At 43.5% G+C, this 27,346-nt stretch overlaps 1 protein-coding gene across 7 annotated transcripts; it reads left to right on the top strand.

Annotated features, from left to right (window-relative positions):
* On the top strand, positions 1 to 22,854 carry pfkpa (phosphofructokinase, platelet a). 7 transcript variants are annotated; one of them, XM_034573127.1, is made up of 23 exons: positions 2 to 249; positions 3,443 to 3,516; positions 4,180 to 4,257; positions 4,437 to 4,626; positions 5,592 to 5,757; positions 6,251 to 6,295; positions 6,420 to 6,528; positions 7,785 to 7,880; positions 8,613 to 8,705; positions 9,406 to 9,531; positions 10,550 to 10,614; positions 10,915 to 10,984; positions 11,815 to 11,961; positions 13,143 to 13,213; positions 13,312 to 13,399; positions 14,364 to 14,516; positions 17,268 to 17,432; positions 17,535 to 17,596; positions 17,973 to 18,084; positions 19,711 to 19,810; positions 20,132 to 20,137; positions 21,290 to 21,395; positions 22,552 to 22,853. In XM_034573127.1, exons 1-23 carry the CDS (start codon positions 156 to 158, stop codon positions 22,706 to 22,708), a joined length of 2,373 nt encoding a protein of 790 aa, XP_034429018.1. In that variant the 5' UTR covers positions 2 to 155; the 3' UTR covers positions 22,709 to 22,853. The 7 variants fall into 7 exon arrangements, with proteins under 7 accessions (XP_034429021.1, XP_034429020.1, XP_034429018.1 ...); XM_034573125.1 differs by lacking the exons at positions 7,785 to 7,880; positions 14,364 to 14,516 and adding exons at positions 6,748 to 6,843; positions 15,680 to 15,832; XM_034573126.1 differs by lacking the exon at positions 7,785 to 7,880 and adding an exon at positions 6,748 to 6,843 and having other exon boundaries at positions 18 to 249.
* The last annotated feature ends 4,492 nt before the right edge of the window (positions 22,855 to 27,346 follow it).

Genomic DNA, 27,346 nt, shown 5'->3' with positions numbered 1-27,346 from the left:
ATAGACGCGTAGATGCGGAACAGAGAGGAAGAGAGAGCGAACAGAGGAAGAGGGGGCGGACGACCGGTGCCCTTCATCACTAAAGCACACGTTTATCCCGTTGTCGGTCTGTTGTGTCATTTGAATTAAGAGGAACTGGGACAGAGACCGTGAAAATGGCGCAGCCGGACACCAAGAAGATCTTCTTCGAGAACCTGTCGGGCGCGGGCAAAGCCATCGCGGTGCTGACGAGCGGAGGAGATGCTCAAGGTAAAAGTGTCCGGACACACACTTCCACAGGAGCGGGGCTGTGAGCGCGGACAGGCCCGCATGAGGGGGGGAGGGGGGGGGCTGTCCGCGGTCTCTAATAACACCCAGAGAAGAGCGGGGGGGAAACTCGGTAACGCTTCCCTGCACCATTAACCCAGGAAGCCCGCGGGTTAGCATGCTAACTCCTGCTAGCTAACAGCATCCCCCCCCCCGTCACTGAGTTTGGGGCTCTTTTTTTGTGGCTGCGCAGCGTGACAGCAGCTCAGAGGTCTGCCAAGGTCGAGCCGATCCGAGCCGAGCCGAGCTGTCACATGCTAGTATTTATCACTGCACCACGGTGGACGAGCCCCAGTTGTCATTTAATAAACTCCCAGTCCGATTAAGTTGCATCGCGGGATCGTGACGGTCAGATCCAGGGGGACGACGGGGCCTGAGGTCGGGGGTTACAACAGCAGTGTCCAGCGGTGGGATGCCTGCATCCTGTGTACGTGATGAGCCGCATACAACGTGTCAGGGCAGGAAGCCGTGGTCATGTGGTGACAGCAACACGCCTACTAACGCTATATGAAGCGCGTTATAATCTTATGAGGGGTAATCTCCATAGAAAGCACGCACGCAGGTTTGAAAGCGATGCAATCGTGTCATCTCTGTGAAACTCGAGCTGTGCTATTGATTGTGAGAGGAGCTGATCAGTATTCTGTGAAAACCCAGAAGTGCTGATCAAAGTGTTGAACTTGTGTTTTTAATGTGCTACAGTTCATTCAGGCACAGAGGAGCTCATAGCATAATAAAGTGGTGGTTCTGGTTTAAAGTTTCTATTTAAAACACTCCTGATTACACAGCACCACACCAATTCAGACAGATCCCTCAATAGTATTTGGTGTTATTACTTTTCAATATTTTCCTCCTACGTTTATACTAGTACTAGTAACAACTTATTGTTGTTGTGTTATTACTATTGTCTTTGAAACTATTGCTGCTGTAACACTGCAGCATAAAGCACTTAAAAGCCCATTGGCCATCACCTGACATTAAATTAGCTCCTGGGGGCAACAGCCAATATTTTGGGGCTTCCAGTGTAGACAGCGGATATCCAGGCCCAGTCCTTACTTCACCGTACACAGTTTACAGTTTTCGTTTATGTTGGTTTATGTTTTGGTTCGTCTTTATCAACAGTTATCTGCTCATGAATGCAGACAGATGAAAAAGTTGATGGCTGATGCATTTTGGTGAATGTGTTCTGTCTCTTTTGCTCATCACACAGACTGTTAGGGCTCAAATGTGATTGGTCAAACTAGAAACGGACCATGCAGAATCTGTTGTCGAGGTTATTATTTGCTTTAGGAGCTATTCAGCCTCGATGTCAGTAAAGCACCAGTATAACTGATCACATTAATAATGGATCGGTTTTGTTCCACTATTCATGGAGGTCAAGGCAGAGTTACAATGAGTTAGTTTAACTTGGACACACATTTTGTTATTCACATTTCAACTTTTAAATCGAACTGTGACATGTCTAAATGTCCTTTAAATAAACCCCATTGAAGTTCACATTAGTTTGCATTTTGCACCTCATGGAGTTTTCTGCATGTGAACTGAAGTCATAGCTTTCCTTTGGCTCAGGAGAAATGAATCCATCTGTGGTGGTTTTAGGTTGAGGATTCACTGTTAGCATACATATGTGTTGAGGGATTTTTGACCATCCTCACACATTACCTATACACAATACCATTATGAGAATAGTGCCTGGCTCATTGTACACATACTCCATTCTCTCTCCAAGCAATACCCAAGGTGAGGTTATAGATGATGGGGCCAAATAGCAGTACTTTGTAGTGTCTATGGACTTTCGTATCTAGTTCAGATGCCCGAGACAGAGAGGCACCAAACTTCAACTCTTTTGTGACGCAAGTAGAGGAAGATATACTGGGATGCTGCGTGAGACATCTTCAGACTTGGGGGGTGACAATTGCTCATGTTACTCTGTTAGCGTTTGTATATTGTTCCACCTTCTGGTCTCCTTGATGCATCAAGTCCACATTAAACTCTTCTGCAAAAGACGTCAGCTGCTGTCAGAAAACTTCCATTACAATATGCATGCACATAGAAGAAAAGAAAGAGCCCATAGAGTTGGCCCCACAGGAGACCAATGAGGTGGCGGCATGCATGACAGGAGCTGAACGCCAGTGTCACAGGGTATTGTGTAGCCTTGGCTTCAGTCCTTCCACTCACTCAGGCAGGAGAACGTGTCAGTCATGCAGAATGAGACGGACAAACTTTGTGGTTGTCTGCTTCAATAAGGACTTTCAACCTCTTATATGATGTTTAAATTTTGGTTTCTCTTCCCCTATTCAGATCCAGTTTCCTCTCTCTTTGCTGAATTTGCTGTTCAGTTGAATGCAGTTATGTAACAGGGCAGTAGGTCACGGGCTGCTGCACTTGGCAGTATGGTGAATAGCTGGTTCTGTAACTTCATATGTAAAGACCATGTTTATTTTACCTTCCTGTATACTGTACCTTAGAGATTTTCACTGTCTAATTCTTTAATAACGTCTTTCCCACTGCCCTGATGGTCTTAAGGCATGTTGCTTGGTAACAGCAACACTTGGCTGCCTTACAAGCTAAAGAGAAAAGAAACAGTCCTTTCTTCTGTTGTTTATATCGCCTTCACTCAGCCAAGTTCCAGCCTGCCTGTTGTGGGTAAAGCATTATCTACTATTCTCTCTCTATGTCAGTATTTAAGCTAACCTACCATTGACATTCAAGTCACAGAGCTGCGTCTCAGTGGTCACTGGGCTCACTGGGACTAACCACAGAGTAAATGAGAGGCCAAAGCAGCAGGAAAATACTTTTGACCAAAAATGGCTGTGTGCTGCTATGGTGAGAAATAAAATGGTCCCAGCCACAGATTGACGGAATAAACACACACTCAGCCTTTGCTTCTACACACACTAACACATTCAAGACACCTAAATACTTAAGGAGAGGGAGATAAAGTTTTACAACTGCAGTGACAGACTCTGCGACAGAGGTGAAATAAACTGGAACGGCCATGTAAATCAAGACCGTATCTGCTATAGCTGAAAGCCGTGTGGTTGTGTCTCTCCCCACAGCTCAGCTACTTACCCTGCTCATCACAGCACTGTGCTTGTTTTATGGTTCAGATTTTGACATTTAATTCTCTGTCTTTCAGGGATGAATGCTGCCGTTCGTGCTGTCGTGCGAATGGGGTTATACGTGGGTGCAAAAGTTTATTTCATTCATGAGGTGAGCCCAATATTTTTATTGTTAGAGGTTTTAAAATCTATTCTGTATTTCATTGTCAGCATTTTTATTTGTTTGACTTAGTTTTTGCTCATCACTCAATTGTGAAGTACTAACGTGTATGAAAGGTGCTGGATGAAAGTCAAAGATGTATTTTAAATGACTACATCTCATGACAGGGCATCTTGTCCCTTTTTGTTGCACATTATAAACAGAAGTTTCTCAGTCTATATGCATGATGTGTATATACAGGGATGTAGCAGATGTTAGAGGAGCTTTGGTGCTTGCGCATCCTGTGATCCCAGCACATCTGTGAATGTGGTGGTCCTGCTCGCTCACTGTGTTGTTACATAACATGACATGAGGCCTTGTGTGAAACGCCCCCTCCCACTCGGGCACCACAGTACTCTGGGTGTTCTCCTGCACGATTCAGGACATCGAGGATGGGCAAACGTTTAGTCATCCATATGTATTTATTGAGTTTCCAAATGACCCATACTGTTTGTACTGTTGTTTGATCTTGCTTGCAGTTGAAATACTTGTGCTGCAGCTTAGAGTGCACACTGCACACGACTCCAGCTATTTCCCTCAAGGTCGTCTCAGGTGTTTGATTTGTTTATTCACCAGGAAGCTTATCCTGTTCTTCTGTTTTTTTTCCTGAATCAGGGATATCAGGGTATGGTGGACGGTGGGGAGAACATAAAGGAAGCCACATGGGAAAGTGTTTCCAGCATGCTACAAGTGGTGAGTAATTGTCATGGGCAGCATTCCACACATCTAATGCAGTTACTGCCGGGGCTACAGAATCAGTTGCTCCCTCATCTGTTATAGAGGAACATGCTGGTCATGTCCCTAAAACAGGAGGCTATTTTTGTGGGTAGAAAGGTCATCGCTTATCATTGTTCCCACTCGTCTGCCCCAAGGGTGGGACAGTTATTGGCAGCGCCCGCTGCAAAGAGTTCCGCACTCATGAGGGACGCCTGAAGGCTGCTCACAACCTGGTGCAGTACGGCATCACCAACCTCTGTGTGATCGGCGGAGATGGCAGTTTGACCGGAGCCAACCTCTTCAGGGAGGAATGGAGTGGACTGCTGTCGGAGCTGGTCGGCCAAGGTACAGAGGAAAGATGAAGGCCCCTCCTTCGTGCTACTTTCTTACCTGACAATACAAAACCTGACAGTATTCATATTTTATATATAGAGGTATAGGTACAACTGTCAGATATTTGTTGGGTATAGGCTTTTTTTGTCACTTATTTTGTTCTCTTTTCTCATTCTGGCTGATGACAGAAACTGTTCCTTTTCAAACTCTTTGTAGGGCTGTCAATCCCCCTCTTTAATCCCATTTGAATGTATTTCCTTATTATATTTAATATTCTAATCATATTTTTTTTTACTTTTTATAAAACGTAACCTATCATTAATATGGAGCATCATGCTGCTCCTCTAAAGATTCAGGGGCCCTGTCTATTTATATCAATATCAAGGGATATTCAACATCTCGTCTTATATTCTCAATGATTTATTTATAGATTAGTGGAAATGATCTGTTAATAATCATTTTGACTTAAACCAGCAAGGCTGAGGTTGAGCTGCAGACCAAACACATTTATAAAATTAATAGAAATACATATATGAATAGTATTTATTTATTTTTCAATATTCAAATTATATACGACTTTTGAAAATTTTCCAAAAGGCCTGACTCCTTCTGATTAGTAGATAGTTCCCATTTACATTCTATATTTTTATAAAAGATATTCACTGTAAGTTATAGTGGAGTTGCTTAATATAACCTTCTGTTTACTCAGGAGATATGTGACATAGTTAGAATATTTGTGACAAAAGAATTTCAAGGTTTTACCACCTTTAATTCCTGACAGTAAAGATAACATCCAGTAAAATATTCTGAAGGGGTTTATGGTATAAATCATTGATGTTTCTTTCAAAACAAAGCCGTGTTAAGGTTTTTTCCTGAGCTCATCAGTTTCCATTCCTGCTCACCCTTTGCTATTATGTCAACAAGCTGTGAGAGTAACCTGTCTGAACAACTGTAAAATAACCTGCGGATCCTTTTAGGTCTGATCGAGGACGAAGCTGTTCAGAAGAACTCCGCCCTCCACATCGTGGGGATGGTCGGCTCCATCGATAACGACTTCTGCGGCACTGACATGACGATCGGCACAGACTCGGCTTTGCACAGAATCATAGAGGTGGTGGACGCAATCATGACAACCGCACAGAGGTGAGGTGGTGGAGGCAGAGCAGGTGTATCCTTTAATGTGGTGAGGCCATCAGCAACAGTGCAAAGTCCATGACTGTGTCAGAGCCTCTTGTTGTGAAAATGTCAGGATAAACATGGACATCTGTGCAACATATTTAGCTGCTCACCACTCTTAATCCAATTTAAGGCCATGTTGTATCTGGAGGAAAATAAAGAAGCCAAAGAAAACATTCTCTTCACTGTCGGCATGTCAGGCATGTTTCCCTGTAGCTATTTCCGGGTCTGGGAATAGAAATGATTTGACTTTTTCCACTTGTCTTACCATATACATTAAGGTCAGACAAATAAATGGACATGTATGGTAATGAAAAGTATTGCAGTGGAATATTTCACCACATATAGGCTGGATTCTGCTCCATTTGCCGTCATCAGTCAAATGCCTGTTCCCCAGCACATGGGTCCTTTAGTTACATTCCTCCGTAACCAGTGATATTTTTCTGCTCTTACCTTTCAGTCACCAGAGGACATTTGTGTTGGAGGTCATGGGCAGACACTGTGGGTAAGAGTGGATTTCATACAAACTTTATATGAAAACTATAATTCCACAGAAACGGAGACTCGTATCACATACAGTGTTTATACACACACTGTTCTGTCTGTGTGTTTTTTTTTTTTTATCGCAGCTACCTGGCCTTAGTGAGCGCCCTCGCTTGTGGGGCAGACTGGGTGTTGATCCCGGAGATGCCCCCAGAGGACGGCTGGGAGGACAAGATGTGTCAGAAACTGTCTGCGGTAACACCATCTCACTGATCTCCCCACAGTAAACCCAGTGAACCGTATTGTATCAGCCTCCACGCTGGATGTTAATTGTTTAACTTTCCAGTGTTCTGCTTATCTCCAAGGAGTAAATCCAGATCAGAGAAGACTGATGTGGAGGAAAGTGTTAAGTCTCAGTTGTCTGGTGTCTTACTGTGTTTTTTTTCTGGTTTGTAAATACAATCTACGATTCAGACCCGTTCCAGAGGCACAAGGCTGAACATAATCATAGTTGCAGAGGGAGCCCTAGACAGACACGGGAATTCTATAACCTCTAGTTATGTCAAGGAAGTGAGTACCTGAATGTAAAGAAAGGGGAAGCCAGAAGCATGGAGACCCGACTGATGGAAAACAGCTCAACCTAAACAGCCCAAAACATCCTTAAATATATATATTTTTTAACAGGATGTTGTTGGGAGTGGAAAAAAACAAATCTTCCCTCAGGTAAAGCCTTGTTTACACTATACGATTTTCAGCCCGAATTGACATTCACAGACGAGTTTTGCATGTGGGTGACCACAGCCCCCGATTGGAGCTCGATAGGCAGTCGCTATGTGTGAACTCTTCAAAGAAGCGATTAGGGAGGCTCGCTGACACATTAGATTCCAACCTGCTAGATATGTAGTCAGGGACAACTCGAGTCAATCAGATACTGGTTGAAGGTTAATGTTGTGGTGAGGTTCCCAAACTGGACAAACTAAACAACTTTTGAGTTGTTATGACAACTGGAAGCTACCACAGGTTCTCTGTCATGTTTGGAAGGGGAGGGTGAGGTGAGGGGTATTCAGCTGCAACATGCAACCTCACCACTAGATGTCACTAAATTCTACACACTAAACCTTTAACGTAGTGTGGAGACCAGTCGGGGGTTTCTCCTGGTGAAAGATTGCGAGTTTGTTACCCCCCTTCACCAGTCAGTCGTGTAGTGTGAGCTGCACAGCGATCAGACGGCTTTGAAAGTCGTGTAGTGTGAACTCGGCTTAAATGCGAGACCTATGATAACACAGTGATGACAGGAAATAAGGCCTGCAGGACACTGCTGATTACAAAGTGCAAACACAAGCTGCGATGACATGGCAGCTTTTATCCTGAGAGATATCTGTTTGCAGCTCCTGGGGCTGTCGGCATCGTCAGGGCCCTCCTGTGCTTCTGAAAGCCTGAGTCACAGCCACAGTCTCAATTTTTCTGTCATGTTGTTTCTCCACCAATCCCCCTCCCCCAACTCCTTATAGAACCGAGCAGGGATGAAAAGGCTGAATATCATAATTGTAGCCGAAGGGGCGATTGATCATAGCAACAAGCCCATTACCACTGACTATATTAAGGATGTAAGTACGGAGCGTTGTGTGCGAGTGTGGCCAGTTCAAGCTCAGACTGCCTCCTGTATGAACTCTACCACTGTACTGCTGCCCTGGTGTGGCTTTGTTGCTGTTGTTTCTGGAATGCTCTGTCCGACACACTAGTTTGGTAAGACGGCTTTCACCATACTACTGCTCCTGCTGTCAGACCCCGAGTGGACACCCTCACTTAATCTCACCCCCAGACATTTGTACCCTCAAATGTCATGCTTTTATAAAAGCTTCACACATAGTTTGTTGAATACGTTTCCATACGTTTCCACACGTTTACTGTAAATCTGCTCACAGGGGTTTTCACTGTATTTTACTACCTTCCACTAACTGTCCTTCATTTGTAAAGTATTTTATTTTCATCTTTCAGTTACTGAGTATTTCTCTTTAATTTAGCACTTCCTGCCTGGGACCCTGAGTAATATGCAGCACAAGCTGACAGCCCCCTATTAACATGACTGAAAAATTAGAATGGCTTGCCTGTGCTTCCCCTTTTCTCCAGCTTTTCTGTGATGTTGGTGTTTCAGTGTGTGATGTGTATCCATGTGTGTATGGAGTTTTGCATGTACATTCATTTTAACCTTAAGCTGTTTTATAAATATGCTTGAGATGCAATAGTATCATTTCACATTAAGAGTGCGTTAGAATGAAAGGAATAATATCACAAGTTTCCATGATCACTGCTAAGCCCTGTATGTTTCATCCTCCCAGCTTGTCGTCAAATGTTTGGGCTTCGACACGCGGGTGACAATTCTGGGTCACGTGCAGAGAGGAGGGACCCCATCTGCTTTTGACCGCATCCTGGTACGTGCACGACTTCAACTCAAAGTGTGAATTAATGGTAGAGAAAGTTAATCTGTAACTATTCTGATAATCGATTAATCACCTTTCAGTGAGTCATTTTTCAAAAAATAACCAAACATATGCTGGTTGCAACTTCTCAAATATCAGGATTTGTTGCTTTCTTTGTCACATGATACCAAACTAAATATCTGGGATCTTTTTCACAAATTAATCAAGTTAATAATTTTTTGTTTGCAGCCCTGCTAGAAAAGTGGCTGTACACCAATATTTGAACCATTAGCCTTTTCAGGTTTATCTGACTCACTTTGCCTACAATGTTCTCACTGTAGCATTTATAGTAGAAGCTCTATATTGTTTACATTAAAGCTAATGCAGACATTATCTGTGAGCTCTTCATTTGAGGTTTGTTAGGAAAGGTTCAGCTTCCCAGAGCATTTCCTGCCTAATCCTGTGTGTCTGAAGAGAAATGGCTCCAGGTTTTAGGTTAAGTACATTAACAGATTTATGGCTCAGCATGTGCAGCACTTCATCGCAGGCAGTGAGCAGCTCATCCCTTCGGGTTTGCTTCAAACAAGCTCAAAACTGAAGCTCAAAAAGTATTTTTTCTCCAGAAATTAAAACTTGACAAGTGGTTATGCATATAAGGGAGAAAATGAGGATAATGCATTTTTTATTTAATTGTGTGTGTTTGGTCACACAGGCCAGTCGTATGGGTGTGGAGGCTGTTTTTGCCCTGCTAGAGACCACAGCCAACACGCCAGCCTGTGTGGTGTCTCTGTGCGGGAACCAATCGGTGCGTTTGCCTCTGATGGAGTGTGTGCAGATGGTAAGTACTGGTCTGGGCTGGAGACAGGACACACACACACACACACACACACACACACACACACACACACACACACACACACACACACACACACACACACACACACACACACACACACACACACACACACACACACACACACACACAATTAAATATCAACGCAAGCACTCAGGAATGACTCAGAGAGGCAGAGTCAATGGGGACGAGGTTGGAGGAGCTTAAGTAATGATTACAAACAGCACAGCCCATTGGGTCTGGAGTGCCACTAATGTTCACAAGAGAGTTGCATTGTTGGAGACTGGAGAGGCTGGTGGGTCTGGTTAATGATTACCCAAAGCATTTGGCAGGATTGACAATGAATGCCCACATGATGATGGTGATGATGTAATAGCAGCCCATCACCACAGAAACGCACAAAAGGATCTCTCTTGGTATACTCGCTCGAGTTGATTGGACTGTGACAGCACTCGGAAGAAACTGTTTCCTCTGTTTTCTGTTTTTAGATTTAACCCATTAAGAACTAAGCGCAGAATAAAAACAAAATCTAAAACCTACGAGTTGTTTAAAAACAACCTAAAACCTCAGGGTTTTCTGTAGAGCTAAGAAAATTGCCAACTTTTACAAAAAAAAATATTTCTCAGCCTGTGATGCAGATAGAGACATGAAAAAAAAGATAGCTTAAACATCTGGCTTTCATTGTAAATCATTGCCATTTCACAAAATTAGGGTTAGGGTTAATTTGTTAAAAACCAACAAAGATGACAAACTCAGGCTTGAAACGCACATGGCTCTAAAGGGCAGATAGCAGTCAGTTTTATCACAGGTCAAACAAGGTTACATACTAGTTTGCATTTGGGTTATAACAGATGACATGTTTCTTTTCTTTGCACACTACAAAGACATTTTGTCTTACATGCACATGCACATCACTTATTTCACAGATATAAACAAAACAGGGCAGAACAGGATATGAATGACTTAATACTGATTTCAAACTGAAAACACTGTTTTCTCTCAGACTCAGGAGGTCCAGAAGGCCATGGACGAGAAGCGGTTTGAGGAGGCTGTCAAGCTTCGGGGCAGGTATGACTGACGTCCTGCTGCGACCAATCCGATATCCCAAAGCCATCACTTCACTCAAGATCAAGACATCAGTTTGATGTTGCTCTCTGTAGACATTAAGCCGCAGACAGGTGCTATTTTAGAAACACCACCAGACTTGTTTTAACTCTGGATGCAGTCAACAATCAGCAGAAAATTCACAATTAGGGATGCAGACAATTCAAAAAGCACTGCTATTTGTTTGCTATCATGAATCTTAACGATGGAAACTAATCTGTGCATTTGTGTGAACAATACCTAGTGTCCTGTGTTTTATTGCAGGAGTTTTGAAAACAACTTGAAGACGTACAAACTTCTGGCTCATCGTAAACCAGAATCTGAACTGCCAGTTGTAAGTCACCTCATGACACAGTGACATTTACTCTGTGTGTTTATGTGTGTGCTAGGAGCTGACAAAGGTGAAACTACTGTTTCTGTCATACAGTATGTCCCAGACACACCAGGAGCCTCCACCGTGCCTGGAGTGCAGGTTGTTGTGCAGGTTGTTTTCAGAGAGTCAAATTAGCCTCCCTGAGACACTGAGACGTTAAATATTTTATCGCTCTGTCCCTACAAATAATGACTCAACTACTGCAGCCATGATGTTCTGTGCTACTGCTATTTTCAGATCTCTTTATCAAAAGACGACTTCTGCAAAGAGGTTAACTATAGCATGCTTGTTATGCTAGCATCCGTCAGACAGTGTCAGTTATTTCCTGCCACTCAATAGAACAATAAGATGACTTGTTATTAGTCTGGTGATATCCACAGTGTATTTGCTGTGAAGACTATAACTGTAGTCACTGGTCTCTTCATATGGGGCCCAGGTTGCCTCAGTGATATCAGATGACACCTGGTCCCCGACCCCCCCCGCTGAGGGATGACTTGTTCAACCCTGTCGGGAGCCGCTTTAGTCGGCTGCTGTGGCTCTAGAGGAGGCAGCTCACACTGAGGATCAGTGAGGTGTGGAGGCAGCGTGGCAGACTCCATGCTGTAGAGCTCGCCTCAGGGTTTGGCTCCCGCTGCATCTGCGATAATGACCACAGTAGGCGCAGCATGTAGCCGAGTGCAGACCAGGATTCGTTTATTGATTCACTCTGCAGAGCGTGAATAACAAAATCTGAAATAAACTCTATGTCTCGCAAAGATAAAACTATCTACATCACATTTCACATGTTCCAGAGCAACTTCAATGTGGCAGTGCTGAATGTCGGTGCCCCTGCGGCGGGCATGAATGCTGCGGTGCGTTCGGCTGTCAGGGTGGGCATCTCTGAGGGGCACAAGATGTTCGCCGTCAGCGATGGGTTCGAAGGATTATCTAAGGGACAGGTGGGTACTCCAGCACTGATTTACTGGCACGTACTCTCTACTATTGCCATTCAAATCTCCCAGGGGAGTCGCACATCCGGCAATAATCAAAATGTAACTATTACAGTTTAAATATAATGTGTATTACTGTCACACTTTAATCAATAGAGAATAATAGGAGAATTGGCTTAGCTTGATGAGAGGCAGGCATCACACAATCACTGTTAGCTCCCTGAATGAAGAATAATGAGGGAAACGCAGAGGATAATCTCCCCAGATTGATGTAAACCAATTTCCCACATTTAGTCCCTGCTCAGCCGACGCTCATGCAGTACTACAGTGAATAGACAGAGGGCAGCAGAGTGTTATGATTAAAACGCTTTTGGAATGATTAAGTGGGACGACCCCCCCCCCCCCCCTTTTCTAACACTGACATATGGAGGGAGTGTTTTGTTTTGAACAAAAGGGTAAAAGCAGACAGTAGTAGGTGTGTGTGTGAACGGAAGTGTATCGTGTAAAGCTTTAATGTGGGCTGTCATCTGAGACTATTTTGCACTTTTGTTTTCCACTCCTCTTGTATCCTTTTGTGAACCTCTCCCAGTTAGAAATCCTAAATCCCTCATCCCATATATATGTCATATATACAGAGTAGTTAATAAAACAATCTGACCTTTTATCTTCATTAAAATGTTTCCTGTATCACTGGTTAGTTCAACACCCTGTGTGTGTCCCTGCCAGCTGAAATCAGACAGAGCTGAACTAACCCCTTGGGAGATTAGATGAGTGAGAGTAATGAATTTCTATACTTCAGTGCTTTGGAACTCTCTGCTGCACACCTCTGTGATCTCACCGCTCCACTTCCTCTGTTTCATATGTGAGAGAGTGTCCAGAAAATGTACTCACATCCGCACAATCTCTGCACTCAGACCCCAGGACGACGTGTTAGAAACTGTAGCTCACACACAACTTTTTGAGTGTACAGAGGTTTGTGAGAAATGGACCAACAGCAACATAGAAACAACCCTTGGTGCAGTGTTCATGAATTGTAATGCTAATAGATTGTTGTTTACTTTAACTTCAGGTTTCAGCAACACTCAGACATGGATAGTGGGGGTTAATAAAGGATTTAAAATGTTATGGAATTATGTTATTAGGCCCAACAAGACGTGTAAGATTCCACATTGGTGTTTTGTTCCCCACAGATCAGGGAGATTAAATGGGCTGATGTTGGAGGATGGACGGGACAGGGTGGATCTCTACTGGGAACCAAAAGGTAACGTTTCCAGCTGTGCATAGATCTGATCATTAAATTAAAAATGATTTAGTGATAAATAATAATCTTGTTGCTTCTCTTGTTGTTTCTGTCTTCAGAACTCTCCCTGCAAAGCATGTTGACAAAATTGCTGAGCAGATGAGAAAGAACAACATTAATGCATTGCTCATAATTGGTGGATTCGAGGTACGTTTCTAATTTTAATGATGAAGTTACATTCTCTTACATTTTTTATCCATAAGCTTATTATCTCCTGAGTTTTGAATTGATGTCACTAGTTCAAATACGATATAAACTATGTTAGAAGTTAGAATCAATGCTAACAGTATACAGTTAAAAGATTTATATTTATTATATTTACGTATATGTATTTTGATGCTAACAGTGTTGATCCTGTCCATCAGTGTTGTCCCATTTAATGTCAGCTCATCACCAAACAGCTACATACATAGTCATATGCATAGCTATGCTTCAGTAGAGCTAATGAGAGTAGCTGCATTATACAGTTGGTTCAGTAATGATTTTCAGTGCTTTAAATATAAATGTGTGGAGAGAAAATATGATCCTGAACTTAAGGCTTATGCATTATTTGCATTAAAAAGTCACCCTACATTGTAATTGAACTATAAATAATAATATTATTATCATTTAATTGTATTTGGAAACGGATCAGCTGTTTTTCTTCCAGTCATTTCACGCTCTCCCATTTAGACGCCCACCAGCTTTAATATTCCTGTGATGTATGCAAGTAAATTACTTTCATCTGTATGTACAGATGTGTGTGTGTGTGTGTGTGTGTGTGTGTGTGTGTGTGTGTGTGTGTGTGTGTGTGTGTGTGTGTGTGTGTGTGTGTGTGTGTGTGTGTGTGTGTGTGTGTGTGTGTGTGTGTGTGTGTGTGTGTGTGTGTACGGATGTGTGTGTGTGTGTGTATGTTTCTGAGAGTGTGTACGTTTGTGTGTGTGTGTGGAGTTGTACCTGTCTGTTTCGCTGCTGTCCGTTGTGATAGACTTGGCTCCTCCCCTTGGCACGCTCCACTTTTGTCTCTCCCCTTCCTTCCTTGTGCCTGCAAGTAGCACCTCTCAAACTAAACCCAACCTGCTGAGGTTCCACCCTCCACCCCCACACTAAAGCCCTCGGCTCTGCCCTGCAGGCCTTCCTGTCACTGCTGGAATTGTTAACGGCGCGCGGGAAATATGACGAGTTCTGTGTGCCCATGGTCATGGTCCCAGCCACAGTCTCCAACAATGTGCCGGGCTCAGACCTCAGCATTGGCGCTGACACGGCTCTGAACGCCATCACTACTGTAAGTGATGGGGTCTGGCAACAAGAATAGTTGATCCCTACATCACACAGATACATATAAAGCAAGCACCCACACACACATGCACTTAAGCAGACAAACCCTGATTTCCACCAACACGATCACATAGCCAACCAGCCAGTGTTCGAAAAAGACAAATCACTGTGGATCACTTGGAAGGATTTCCTGTGAACATGGCATCTGTCGGCTACATCTGGTGAAAAAGTTTCTCTAAAAACACAAGACATTCAGCATAGAAAGACATGTCTGTCCTGTGAGGCTTGGCTGGTAAAGGTAAAGCCGCCGCTCCCTTCCCAGTCAGGTAAGTAAGCGAGTGGCAAAATGGAGGCATGCTGTGAGGTGCACATGTGTCATGGCCGCCATGTTTGCTCTGCCTGCCCTTCTCCCCGACTGTGTGTTCGTGTCCTGCCACATCATTAACCTCAAGATGAGTGGAGCATGTAGGTGTGACGTCGTTCTAATTATCTTACATATACTGCACAGCTACATAACACAAACTAACAGCCTGTAGTACTGCTAATTTGGACTAGCATGTAGACTGATGATTCATTAACATCACACTGATTTGACTTTATTTGTGAATAATAATAGATATGAAAATAAAACAGCTTTGTTCTTGCTGTTTTGTTTCAAGCGTAATTCAAACTAACATAAATTTAACTCAATAAAACCAGTGGGAATTTAAACAGAAAATCCTCCGTGAGCCTGAATCTTGGCTCGTCCACAGTCTTGATTTCCTCCTCTTCCTGTGTGTGCTGACTCGATCAGTGCTTGTCCTGCCTGCCTGCATATAACGCACTGTCACAGCAGATATGGCTGACGTCACGTGGTTGCCCTGTTCATTGTCACTGCATCGAGCCGCCGAGGCTCAAAAACAACCTCTCCTCTTCCTCCATCTTTTCCTGTCTGTCTTCCCTCTCGTCTACTGTATCTCAATCACTGTCCTTGTACTCCTTCTCTCTCTTCTTCCCATTTTTCATCTCTTTACTCGTACTTCTGTCCTCTCTGCCAAAGGGAAGCCATAGCTGCTATCACACGGAAAGAGCCGGAATGGCAGGATACGCTCTAGCAAACTGAGAGAGGCTCACCCCCACCTCTCTCTCTCAGTAGCGGCTCTAATGCGTTTTCATATACTGCCGCTTCAGGCGTTTGAGAGTCTGCTGCAGCTGTATGAGGCTCGTGCTACCCATGAGGAGTTATGCATCCCGATGTGTATGCTGCCCGCCACCATAAGTAACAATGTACCGGGCACAGATCTAAGTATCGGGGCAGACACGGCCCTCAATGCCATCGTGGAGGTAAGGCATTCAAAACGCCACCAGCACACAGCTTCTTAGCGCTTTGTTCATGATTGCTTATGCAAAGAGGATGAAAATGACACATGATCTCAAGTATCTGTGCAGAGCTTACAATCAACAGACTTTTAGAAGTGCAGTAAAGTGTCCCACAACCTCTATCTACCTTTATCCCAATTCATAGCTAGTCCTAACCACACTTCTAACATTACCCTCAAGTTTAGGAATAACCCAAACACTAAATATCTGTACTTTTTTTAAAGGGGGCACTTTGATTTTACACATGCAGCTGAGTGAGCTCGTCATGAGGACTACGACTCACTCTGTGAGAAAATCTGAAAAACTTCAACACAAACTGGAGGCTTTAAGAGATCTGGTTACTTATAAGACAAATGGACTGTGCATTCACATGCTCCTCAGAAGGTCCCATTACCTAAGTTGTGAAGTCGTTGTTCCAACTAGAGTGTTTAAACAATGCCTAGACAGCTTTTTCCAACATTTGAACAACAATGAAGAGCAAAGTAAAAGGATGTGACAGGCATATAAATAATTCAAAACATTTGCATCATGAAAAAGGTGTAATATTTGACAAGTGAAATTCAGTTCATTGGTTTATAATTGATGACACCGACAACAAATTTTCCGCTAACTTTCTGAGTTGTTGTTCTGACTTCAGATGTTCATTTGAATTTTCTCAGTCTGGAACAAATTTTTCAGATTATTCCGACACCACATAAACGCAGAGTCGAAGAAAAGATGCCATTAAGTCGCATTATGGAAAATGTCGGATCCAGTGTTTTTGGAACCTCAAAGTCAGGATATCTCAACCTCTTATTAAGGTTAGACCGTTCCTCATTTCTACTAAGTAGCTGGAGTGCCCCTTAAACTCTGCTGCAGCATTTGAAACCGTGGACATTTTACTGCCATAACAGACACCTGATATTAGACTGATTTATTAGCACTGGACAATCAAAATATAGTTTTAACATTAGAATAAATAGAAATTATAGTTTCCTTCTTTACACATGATTTTAAGTGTTTCTCAATTTACCTGTAAATCTCCAGTTTACCATTTGATGTGCTCTCTCATCCTTATGCAGGACTCCAGTCTCTAACTGGTGAAAGCAGTGTTTTAGCCTGAATCTGCCTGAAATGTTGAAATGTTGCGAGTTGACTCTTGTGCCGATTGATGAATAAGCATGTTGGCATTGAAACAAGTGTTTTACCGTTGTTCTTCCATGTGGAATGTGTTACGTTAACTTTACTATGACTGCCAATCTTGCCTGCTCGATATGATTTTCTTGACACTTTCTTATCTTAAACATGACAGACATTTAACCGGAGGTAGCTTGAACATTGACACTAAGGCTTAACAATGATCAGCTTGTAGTGATAACTTAACATATACTAACATCGTGAGCTTGTTTGCACGTGTCAGACTTGTGACCGCATCAAGCAGTCGGCCAGTGGGACCAAGAGACGCGTGTTCATCATTGAGACCATGGGAGGCTACTGTGGCTACCTGGCCAGTGTCGGAGGCCTGGCTGCTGGAGCAGACGCTGCCTACATCTATGAGGAGCCATTTGACATCAGAGACCTGCAGGTGACTCACTCTCTGCTGTAGCACATGCACACATGAACTCTCACACTGAAGCAGTGCCATCTACTGGTCAGCATTGCACATATGTACTGTTTCTCCCCACAGGCCAATGTTGAGCATCTGACAGAGAAAATGAAGACGAGCATTCAAAGAGGACTGGTCCTCAGGTAAGAAAATTATGTCATGATAAATAAATATAGTACATTTTTGAAATATATAAATAAATAATCTCCAAATAAGAGGTGAGGCTGTGAAATCTACAATGACTATCTGTGATTTGTAATAATAAGCGACAACTGTTTCAGTACAAGACAAACAGCTGCTGCACATCATTGAATAAGTTATGTTCATCCAGCTCACATGTTATGTTTTCAAGCAGAGCAGCTTGTATTCAATAATAATCAGATCCAACACTGATGTAATCAGATAAACAGATTATGATGTAATAAAGTACATAAATGCGGTGTATATAGAGAACCTCCAGGATGCTATTGAATGGGTGCATGTAGACTCAAATGGTTCTGTTGTATTCTATGTTTATAGGAATGAGAACAGTAACGAGAACTACACTACAGACTTCATCTACCAGCTGTATTCTGAAGAAGGGAAGGGAGTGTTTGACTGCAGGAAGAATGTGCTGGGTCACATGCAGCAGGTAGGCCTCAACATACTGGTTACCGTTCTGTATACCAAACAATTCTGCCAGACTAAGCATCACCCTAATAAAGAGTTTCTCAAATTTGTATCTAGAATAGCGTCAAAGGTTCAGTATGTAGGATTTAGTGACATCTAGTGGTGAATTTGCATGTTGCAGCTGAATCCCCCTCACCTCACCCTGACCTTCCAAACATGAAAGGGAACCTGTGGTAGCCTCCAGTTGTCATAGAAACTCAAAAGGTGTTTAGTTTGTCTGGGCTACTGTAAAAAAACATGGCGGCCTCCGTAGAGAGGACCCGCTCCTGATGTAAATATAAAGTATTTAAATATAAAGGGTCCATTCTGGGTTAAAGAAAACAACAATTTGAACAATTTAGATGAAACACACTAGTGGAAACATCACTAGGATCCTTTTATATTCAGTTTCTGCCAATAGATCCCTTTCACCTAAATCTTACACACTGAACCTTTTAATTTCAATAACGAAACTTACATTTGTCGTGCTGCACTTTTCTCTTCATCACAACATGAACACATTGCTAGACTGGATCCAGCCCATGCGCTTACACACTATGGCTGTAAGAAATGTTATAACATACAGTGAAGGGAAAAGAACTTGACGGGTTGACATTTGGACCCACTTCAAATATACATGAGGGAAAAAGTGAACGTGTAGTTTTGTCAAGAGAGAAAATCTACAGCTTAAAGAAATCCACTGGGAAGAAAAACACAAACCTGAGGAGACACCTGAAGGCACCACGCAGGAAGTGAGGTTACCTTACATTAAGATGTAACATTACATTGATGTTAAAGCAATATTCAGACAAATTCTGAAGGCAGTGGTGGAACATTATGCGGTAGCATCTCACAACATTGGGACAGATGTGCTTGAATCTATTGAACTTCTCTCTGTCCTGGTAGAGGGATTCCTCCCTTGTGACCTCTGCCTGATATTAATCTATTATAAACTCTTAGTAATAGTGTTGTGTTGTATTGTGTAATACACTAAGGTTGTTTTTTTATTATGTTAGACTGTACTGGATTTGCTAATGCTGCTGCAGTTTGACTAAGAATAGACTCATTCTAGGTCTCAACTAAAATTAGATGTTCATTGTTTCCTGTGACTAAGGAAACTTAACTGAATATAAAAGCTGTGTGGTTATAGTATTTATCTAAGGACTGAGAAACAATCTAAAAGACTAAATTAACACGAAATGGCTTTTTCATACAAACAAACCTCTGCGTGCTTTGTTTTATTCCGGCTTTGTGCGTTTGGAAACAAACAACACTTTGCCCCGGGGGGGAATAGGTTGCGTCTGCAGGAATTAATGGGATACAGAAAAGAACAAATAAAGATTTAGAGATGTAGATTTGGGGATATCAGGAGCAAAAACAAACACAACTTATTTTACTTAAAAATAAAAATAAAGTAAAAAGATAAAGGAAATGACACAAAAGTATTTAGTGTAAGATACATAAATAAATGCCAAACATTAAAATATCAACACAGATGCAGGACACAGAGGAATGGGTGGAATCACTGAGTTTAAAAATATAAGATATTCAGTGTTGTCTTCGTGTTGCACTTTGTGGTCGAGTGATACCTCTTGATGTCTTTTCTAAGGGAGGAGCCCCATCTCCGTTCGACCGTAACTTTGGGACGAAGATCTCGGCCAAGGCGATGCAGTGGATCACCAAGAAGCTGGTTGAGACGTTCAGACAAGGTAGAGTGAACACTCCTCTGGAGTCAAATGAGTGGTGGTAGCTGACCCCCTCCTCCTCCCTGCAGAGACGTGCCCATTGTGAAGCAGAACTTTACACAGATCTGTCATGGAGTCAGTGTCTGTTATGATGTTTCGTTAATTATTGATCATTTATACCCAACAGTTTAAAGAGGAATCTACTTTTCTGATGGATAACACTAACGAATATATGATGTGATACATCTGATAAACAGTTACACGCTGTGTATGTATAAAGACGACAATTAAAGTCAAAACTCTTTGTTTTTTATGTCTATATCCCAAACACATGGATGACATAAGATGAAGGTAAATCTTTGTTTTTGTTTTCATGTTGGCTCCATGACCATCTGCATCTTACATATTTAGCTCCATGTCCCTGTCTGTCGTTCCCTCCGCCTCCCTGCCACATCTGAAGGAAGCACACCGCCTGTCCAGGCACATGTGGGGTGCAGCTACGATGCAGAATCAATCTTTTTCCTGCTCTGCCCCACATTTCTTTGTGTTTCTGTGGCACTTTTTGTTGCTTTAGTTGCTTATGTGTAGTGACAGTTTGTGGCCCTGTTCAGACCTGCTCGCAGGGGATCCAACCACAAGTGTTCAGCTCTAAGTCTGTCTGTTCACAACTAGAAATATCATACATCTCCACATGTGTCTCCAGTGTTTACTTGTGATCAGACCTCACTTCCCTGCTTTGTTGCATGTAGCGAGTGATCGGATCTCAAACGCGTCCTCGACCCCATTCAGATGTGGTTTTACCATCTGTCCTCAGTGATCTGATCACACGTGGTCTGCTCAGGTCTGAATGCACTCAATGCATCCTGAGATCTGATCACTCAAACCACATTTGGAGGTGGTCTTTCTTTTACGCCACACATCAGATCAGATGTATTTTCATGTTTTCATATGATGATTTATTTGTGGCCACAATATCAACACTGGTCACCACATAATGATTGATACTTTTCTTAAATTGTTAAAGTCTTACTCACAGCTGCACTAGATTCATTCAGACCCTCCCGACTCCGCTCGCTCTTGCTCGCCCCAACACTCGCACACACGTCTGGACACATCTGGAGGCTCAACTGTGTTTTATTACCAAGTGTGAACAGATGAACCTAGAGCTGTGAGATCAGAGAACTTGAGATCAGGTCTCTCAGGACAGATGTTATTACCATGTCTGAACAGGGCCGGTATCATCACCTTCTCAACTTTTCCATTGTATCAGTTGCACCTCCCAGCTGTAGTCCCCCTGTAGATGCTTACGGAACAGTTATCTTCACAATCTTCCTGGTAGCCGCTAGCTAGAAGAACGAGTCATCATCACGCTGTACAACCCCCCCGCCCACACACTGTAAATGTTAAGTCTGTGTCCTGTATGTTCGCGAGAGGAAAAGAGGGGATCTAAAACCCGTTCCTGCTCCTGCCTCCACCACTAAGTGCTGCTGTGTCTCCCTGCAGGCCGAGTGTTCGCCAACACTGAGGACACCTGCTGTCTGTTGGGGATGCGTCGCAGGGCTCTGGTCTTCCAGCCGGTCGTACAACTCAAGGGCGACACTGACTTTGTGTACGTATCACACTCACTGAACTTAAAGTCACTGCGGAGCACACGTTAGAGTGTCCTTAGTGTCCATAAATCTTTAAGTGAAACCAAAGCTAACGGCTGAACTCAAGCCAGTGACAAACTCACATTTATGAATTTTATTGTTTGTTGAATAGTGCTCACAGACTGTATATAAATATAAATGACATGACCGCTCCCAAATTTGACGCCAAAGCTTCTTGATCGCCAACTGGTGGCTGGCTGCAGTATAGGTCATAAACCACCTCCTCCATGTTTGTAAAAGGGACATCGACCAAACTAAAAAGATCAAAGTACATTTCAAGTCATTTTTTCTCAAAGATTTCACTGATATTTGTTTTCATGTTTCTGATAAGGTTGGTTTTAAATACTTATTTTGGCTTCATTTCTGTATAGTGTGAGGAAGCAGCGGTGCTTCGTCCATCTTTAAATACACAGCATACATATGATACAGTAAAGGAACTTCAGGCAGTGAGTGATCAAGGTGATAAAATGGATAATAAAAGGAGACGCATTTTACCATTGTTTTCTTGACTGTGGAGCCAAAACCAGGATGAGTGTGTGAAAATGAGTATGCAAATTATTCTTATTTATGTTTGAGCCTAAGTGATTAGTCTTTCAGTCAACACAAGTCAATCAACAAGTCCTATTAAATGCGTCGTGCTACTCGGCTCTGAACTGTGCTAATTTTCACTGTTTTCTAACTCTAATTTATTCCGAAAATAAACAGCAGATTATTTGATGGGAAAACATTGTTGGAGACCTCATTTATTGCAGTAATTGTAAATGTCAATTTGAACACTGGTCTAATACGACATGATGATGCAGAGTCCTGCACTGGGTTCCCACTGGTACCATTTGATGTGGGGGGCTTTGTATGTGACATGTGTGTTTAATGACAGGGAGAGGTCGGGTTACAGGTCATATGGTAATGAGTTGGGGGGGATCCAGTTTTAAATGAGACAGAAATGTGCAGGGGGGTTGTGGGTTTCCAAAAATGGACCCAAGCAGGACTCTGAGCTGATCTCTTTACTGCCCCCCAGCAGTCAGAAGAGACATTACATCTGTTCCACATGTGACCATCAGACGTTAATGTTAGAGTTAGGACCCCAGTAATGAGGTTTCCCCTTTTTGTCTACAGCCACAGGATCCCCAAGGAGCAGTGGTGGCTGAAGCTGCGTCCCCTCATGAAGATCTTGGCCAAGTACAAGACGAGCTACGACGTCTCGGACTCCGGTCAGCTGGAGCACGTCGTACGCAACCGTCCCAAAGAGTCGGACGCTTCAGGAGCAATGTGAAAGGCCCCCTGCGCTGCACGGGGGTCTGCGACGTGTGGTCTGTGTGTAAGAGTGAGGGTGTGTGTGTGGGCGTCAGTGTGCGTGTTGTAAAAGAGCTCCAGATACCACAACCAACCGTGTTCAATGCCCGTCTGTGTCATTTCCCTGTGTGTGTCACTCTCCATTTGAGTCCTGAAGAACTCATGTGTTACTCTGTAGGCTCTGCAGCGCTCCTTATGGACACACACGTGTACGCTCGGACACGCCGTACACACACACACCTGTCCTGCCGTGCACTTGTGTGTCCTCGTTGCCCTGGATGTTTAGTGTCAGCGTTGTTAGCAAATTGCACTTTCCCTGTCTCCAGTCGCATGAGGACAGAAACGACACTGTATCTTCTGTACAAACCAGTGTGAGTGTGAGAGTGTGAGTGTGAGTGTGAGTGTGTGTGTGTGTGTGTGTGTGTGTGTGTCTGCCTAGAACCAGTGAGATGCTCTGTATATTCAGTCAGACTGACGCAGTCTTACTGCTACATGTCTAGAGAAAGGCGTGCTGCGCTTCACACAGAAACTAATATTTATCTTTATAACATTGTTATTATTTTGCTTGTAATCATGGGTATATATATATATATATATATATATAAACTGTCGGCACTGCTGTACTGAGTAGCTGTCTGTCAAACTGCACCAACAAGATAGATGTGTCAGAGAATAATGTTTCCCACAGATTAAAACCAGACAGTGTAACCTGCTGAGTAGTGTCCCTGGATTTATTTCTCTTGATTCATTTATCAACCAGTTCAATCACTGAACATCTCATTTAAGTCGTAAGATCATCAACTCATATTTACAGTTTTTTTTTTGTCCTTTGACTCAATATGTGAAGATGATAGAAGAATAAGGGAAAGTGCTCAGTTCATCCAGAGCCTGAGCACCTGGACGTCTCAGGGAGTGGAGGGAGTGAAGTACTAGAAGGAAGATCATTTCCATTTTGATCTTTCTCATCATCACTAAACCTGAAGAAGTCAGATATGAGTGCAGGACGTACATATGCAGCTTTGCCTCCACCAGGAGGGTTATGTTTCTCCCCTGTGTGTTTGTAAGCAAGATCACACAAAAACAACTGAACAGTTTTCCATGAAACTTAATGGGAGATGGGACATTGGCCAAGAAAGAATTCAGTAAATTTTTGGTGTGGATCCAGGAAAGATTTCTCACTTTCTTGCGAGATAGGGCGTCTTTTACCATATTCATCAAATTCTCTTTATCTGCCCTTTATGAATAAACCAGACATGTTTAGTGGACTAATATTTGTGAGTGTGTGCAATATGGTGCAGATCCAAATTTAACAGTGGTTCAGAATTGTTCTAATCGAGAAAAACAGGATCAGAGTGAATCAGTTGTTTCTCCCAGACTCTCGTGGTGTTTATATATTCTACATCAGAGCCAGCAGATGGCGGCAGAGCACCGTCGCATCCCCGGGTGTCCGGGTTCACCGGGTCCACAATGACACGGATTCCCTCCATCACAGGCTGTCCACTCCTGCCTCTCACACGTTCACTGCATTGTGGTTTAGTGCTAAAGTAGATTAACTGTGTGTGTGTGGCCATAATTAGGAATTAATCTTATCATTTGAAGGAAAATTTCAATTTCCCACGGGCATATTAATTGTGTATACATGTAATTGGGCATCTTTTTTTCCCGCCTAAATGGACCTCTTTTCTTCCTTAACTGCAAGTAATTACACGCATATACATCCAGGCTGAGGCCATCGCTCGGCGACAGCGCTGTGACGTGAAGCGTAATTTGAGGAAAGAACACTACCGAATCACCTTTACTCCCCGTAGACCCAGCCAGTATAATTATCATCCCCGACTTAAAGCGGCGTGGTTAATTCCAGCCCTCACGACAACACATCTGCACAAAAAGACTCGACGTTTCCCCGTCGCTGCAATTTCCTCGGCCCCCCCGGTGGGAGCGCCGCTCATTGTGGAGGCATTTTCATGTCGCCGGCTACTTCTCCCCGAGCATGAAATTAGTAAATCCAATAATTTGGGTTGATTTAAGAATGCAGGGGCCGACTGCAGGGTCACATGCACATTGGTAATCAATACTAATCACCATTTCACTCCCCCTCCCCACCACCTTTAGACTCACATGTGAGTCTGATCTCATTGGACTGATTAAAGGCTGCAAATGAAGGGTCCTGATTCTCATCAAAGGTTCGCCCCGCACGCTCCCGAACTTTGTCTTCGTTTAATTTTACATCGTCTTCGCACAGAGCCCCAGCTCCACGTGGCTGAGCAGTGAATCTCCAGAATAGCACGTGAACTTTGACCTTTTCAGATTAAAAGCACATTCTCCTTCCCTCTCACACGGTCCAATTTCACTTCTAATGAACCACAGTGGCTGGAAAATTCCGGCGCCTGTAATAAGTCGTGAAGAGCAGCCGATGTTGAAACAGACGACTGCATAGGTATTGCGATAACAATGGCAATGAGAGCCAATAAATCCTGGCTGGCTGAAGATCGAGAAAGCTATATTTTTTTTTTTACCAAATGAATCACACATGTATGACATTCAGAATTAATATTTATGAACAAATAAAATCGATGCAAAAAACATTTGCGCATAATACGTAGAGGGGAGAGATGAAAAAGTGGAGAACAGCAGAAGTTATAGATTTGCCACGGTCCCCATTGGCTGCATTGAAAACGTATCCCTCTGCTGGTGCTGCATGGCTGCCAAATAAACAAGGGATTTGATCCACCCCTCGCACACGCACACGCACACGCACACACACACGAGACAAGCTCTGCGTTTAAAACAAGTCCAGCTAGCTACACTCCCACTTTAGGCGCCCTGCAATACTAATAATCTGAGATTCTCCGTCTGACGATTAAGACGCCCATGGAGGCATGGAAAGATCTCAATTCCATTATCGTCTGTGCTGCTTCACTCTGTCCACTGAGCCTTTACTTACTTATTAGGACGAGTCTGCCGTATTTTGTTAAGGGAAACGATTATTGAAATCCGCATGAAAAAAGGCAATTTCCCTCGTTCTCTCTTTTCCTTCCCCCTTTGCTCCCTCACTCTCACACTTCATTGGGATCAGACAGATCTAAAGAATGGCATTTGCGCACTAATGAAATTCGCTCTGCATCATTTCCGATGTTAATCTCCGCATGGAAACCGACTCGGGAGTCTTTATTTACTCGTTTGCATGTGACAAACGGTCAGAGTTGACTTGAATTTCGCCCCCCCCCCCACCCTCCCCCCATCCTGTTTAACCGAAGCTACAGGCTGGGAGCGTCGGCCCGGCTCGGAGACTGCAGCTTCCACTTTGATGTATTGGAGTTAATATCTTCCTGACATTTCTCAGGACAGATTTTCATCACTGGATTCATCTGTACTTTTGGGGCTGTGTGATAAATGAGTCGGGACATTCATTTTCCTCCCCTCATCTCTCGCCTCTGTGCAGAGAAGATGTGTGTGTAGGTGTAAATATGTATCTGATGTGGAGACGCTGGGGTGTGAATCCTTGCATGAGGTTTGGTCTCCTTGTGTGTGTGTGTGTGTGTGTGTGTGCATGTGTTTTGTATATGTAGCCCCCAGTAGCTCAGAGTGAGCCGGAGTCTGGCGTGAGCATACTTGTGACACGAAATAGACGGCGGCGTTAATGGAACTGACGTTAATTTGACAGAGCGCTCAGTAACATGCAAAGTCACTCACAGTTCATAAGAATAATATTAACTCGGCATTAACATGCACGGCTGTCTGTCGCACCAGATGCCGAGCGCTTTTTGGAGAGAGAGAGAGAGAGAGAGGGGGAGAGAGAGAGCTCTGCAGCAGCAGCCCTCGTCTTTCTGGGCCACGGGTGGATGATGGCTGGAGTTTATATGCAAGAACGAGAAAAGCCTCATTCTTAGTGTGTTGGTGCTGACACGCTTGAAACTCCTGTGCTGTGGCTGCAGGGAGACACTCTGCACGGCTGTCATCCAGCAGCATTCTGGGAATAGCTAAACGCAACCCGACGACGTAAAGGTTGTGGTTCGGAAGCCGGTTTGGACGTAAAAAACACTGCACGGCGGATATAGCTTTTTCCACTTGATGAACTGCTGGCATGCCCTTGAGCAGAGCAGAGCAACACACACACACACACACACACACATATATAACAGGTGTAGCCAGTGGAAATGCTGAGGGCTATTTAGTCCCAGCCATTAACACTAATCAAAAACCACTTTACCTGATAAGAACTGCAGGGATCGTCTACCCAACTACCGGCGCCCGCATCCCTCTTCACGAGTATTGACCTGGCCTGAACAAGGTGCCACTAGTAAGAACCATGAGGGTGATGAAGAGATAGAGGTGAGAGCGCTAATCTGGGGCAGAGAGCGAAAACAGGGAGCGTTCGGCTGCTGAGCTGGACGATCGGAACGCGATCTGTCGCAGGCTGAACAGGTAAGAAGGCAATTTACTGTTCACACAACATGCCCTACATGGCTAGACACAAGCACATTAATGCAAAACACACCGAGGGGGGGGAAATACGGCGTGCCACAACACACACACACACACATGCAGAGAGAGGCCTGTGTAGGATGTATTGGACATTGACCAGACCTCATGAAAGATTCAGTTATGTAGATGGACT

Source organism: Hippoglossus hippoglossus, chromosome 20 (genome assembly GCF_009819705.1).
Source record: "Hippoglossus hippoglossus isolate fHipHip1 chromosome 20, fHipHip1.pri, whole genome shotgun sequence".
In the NCBI taxonomy this organism is placed as follows: Eukaryota; Metazoa; Chordata; class Actinopteri; order Pleuronectiformes; family Pleuronectidae; genus Hippoglossus; species Hippoglossus hippoglossus.
This window is presented reverse-complemented; position numbering and strand designations above follow the sequence as displayed.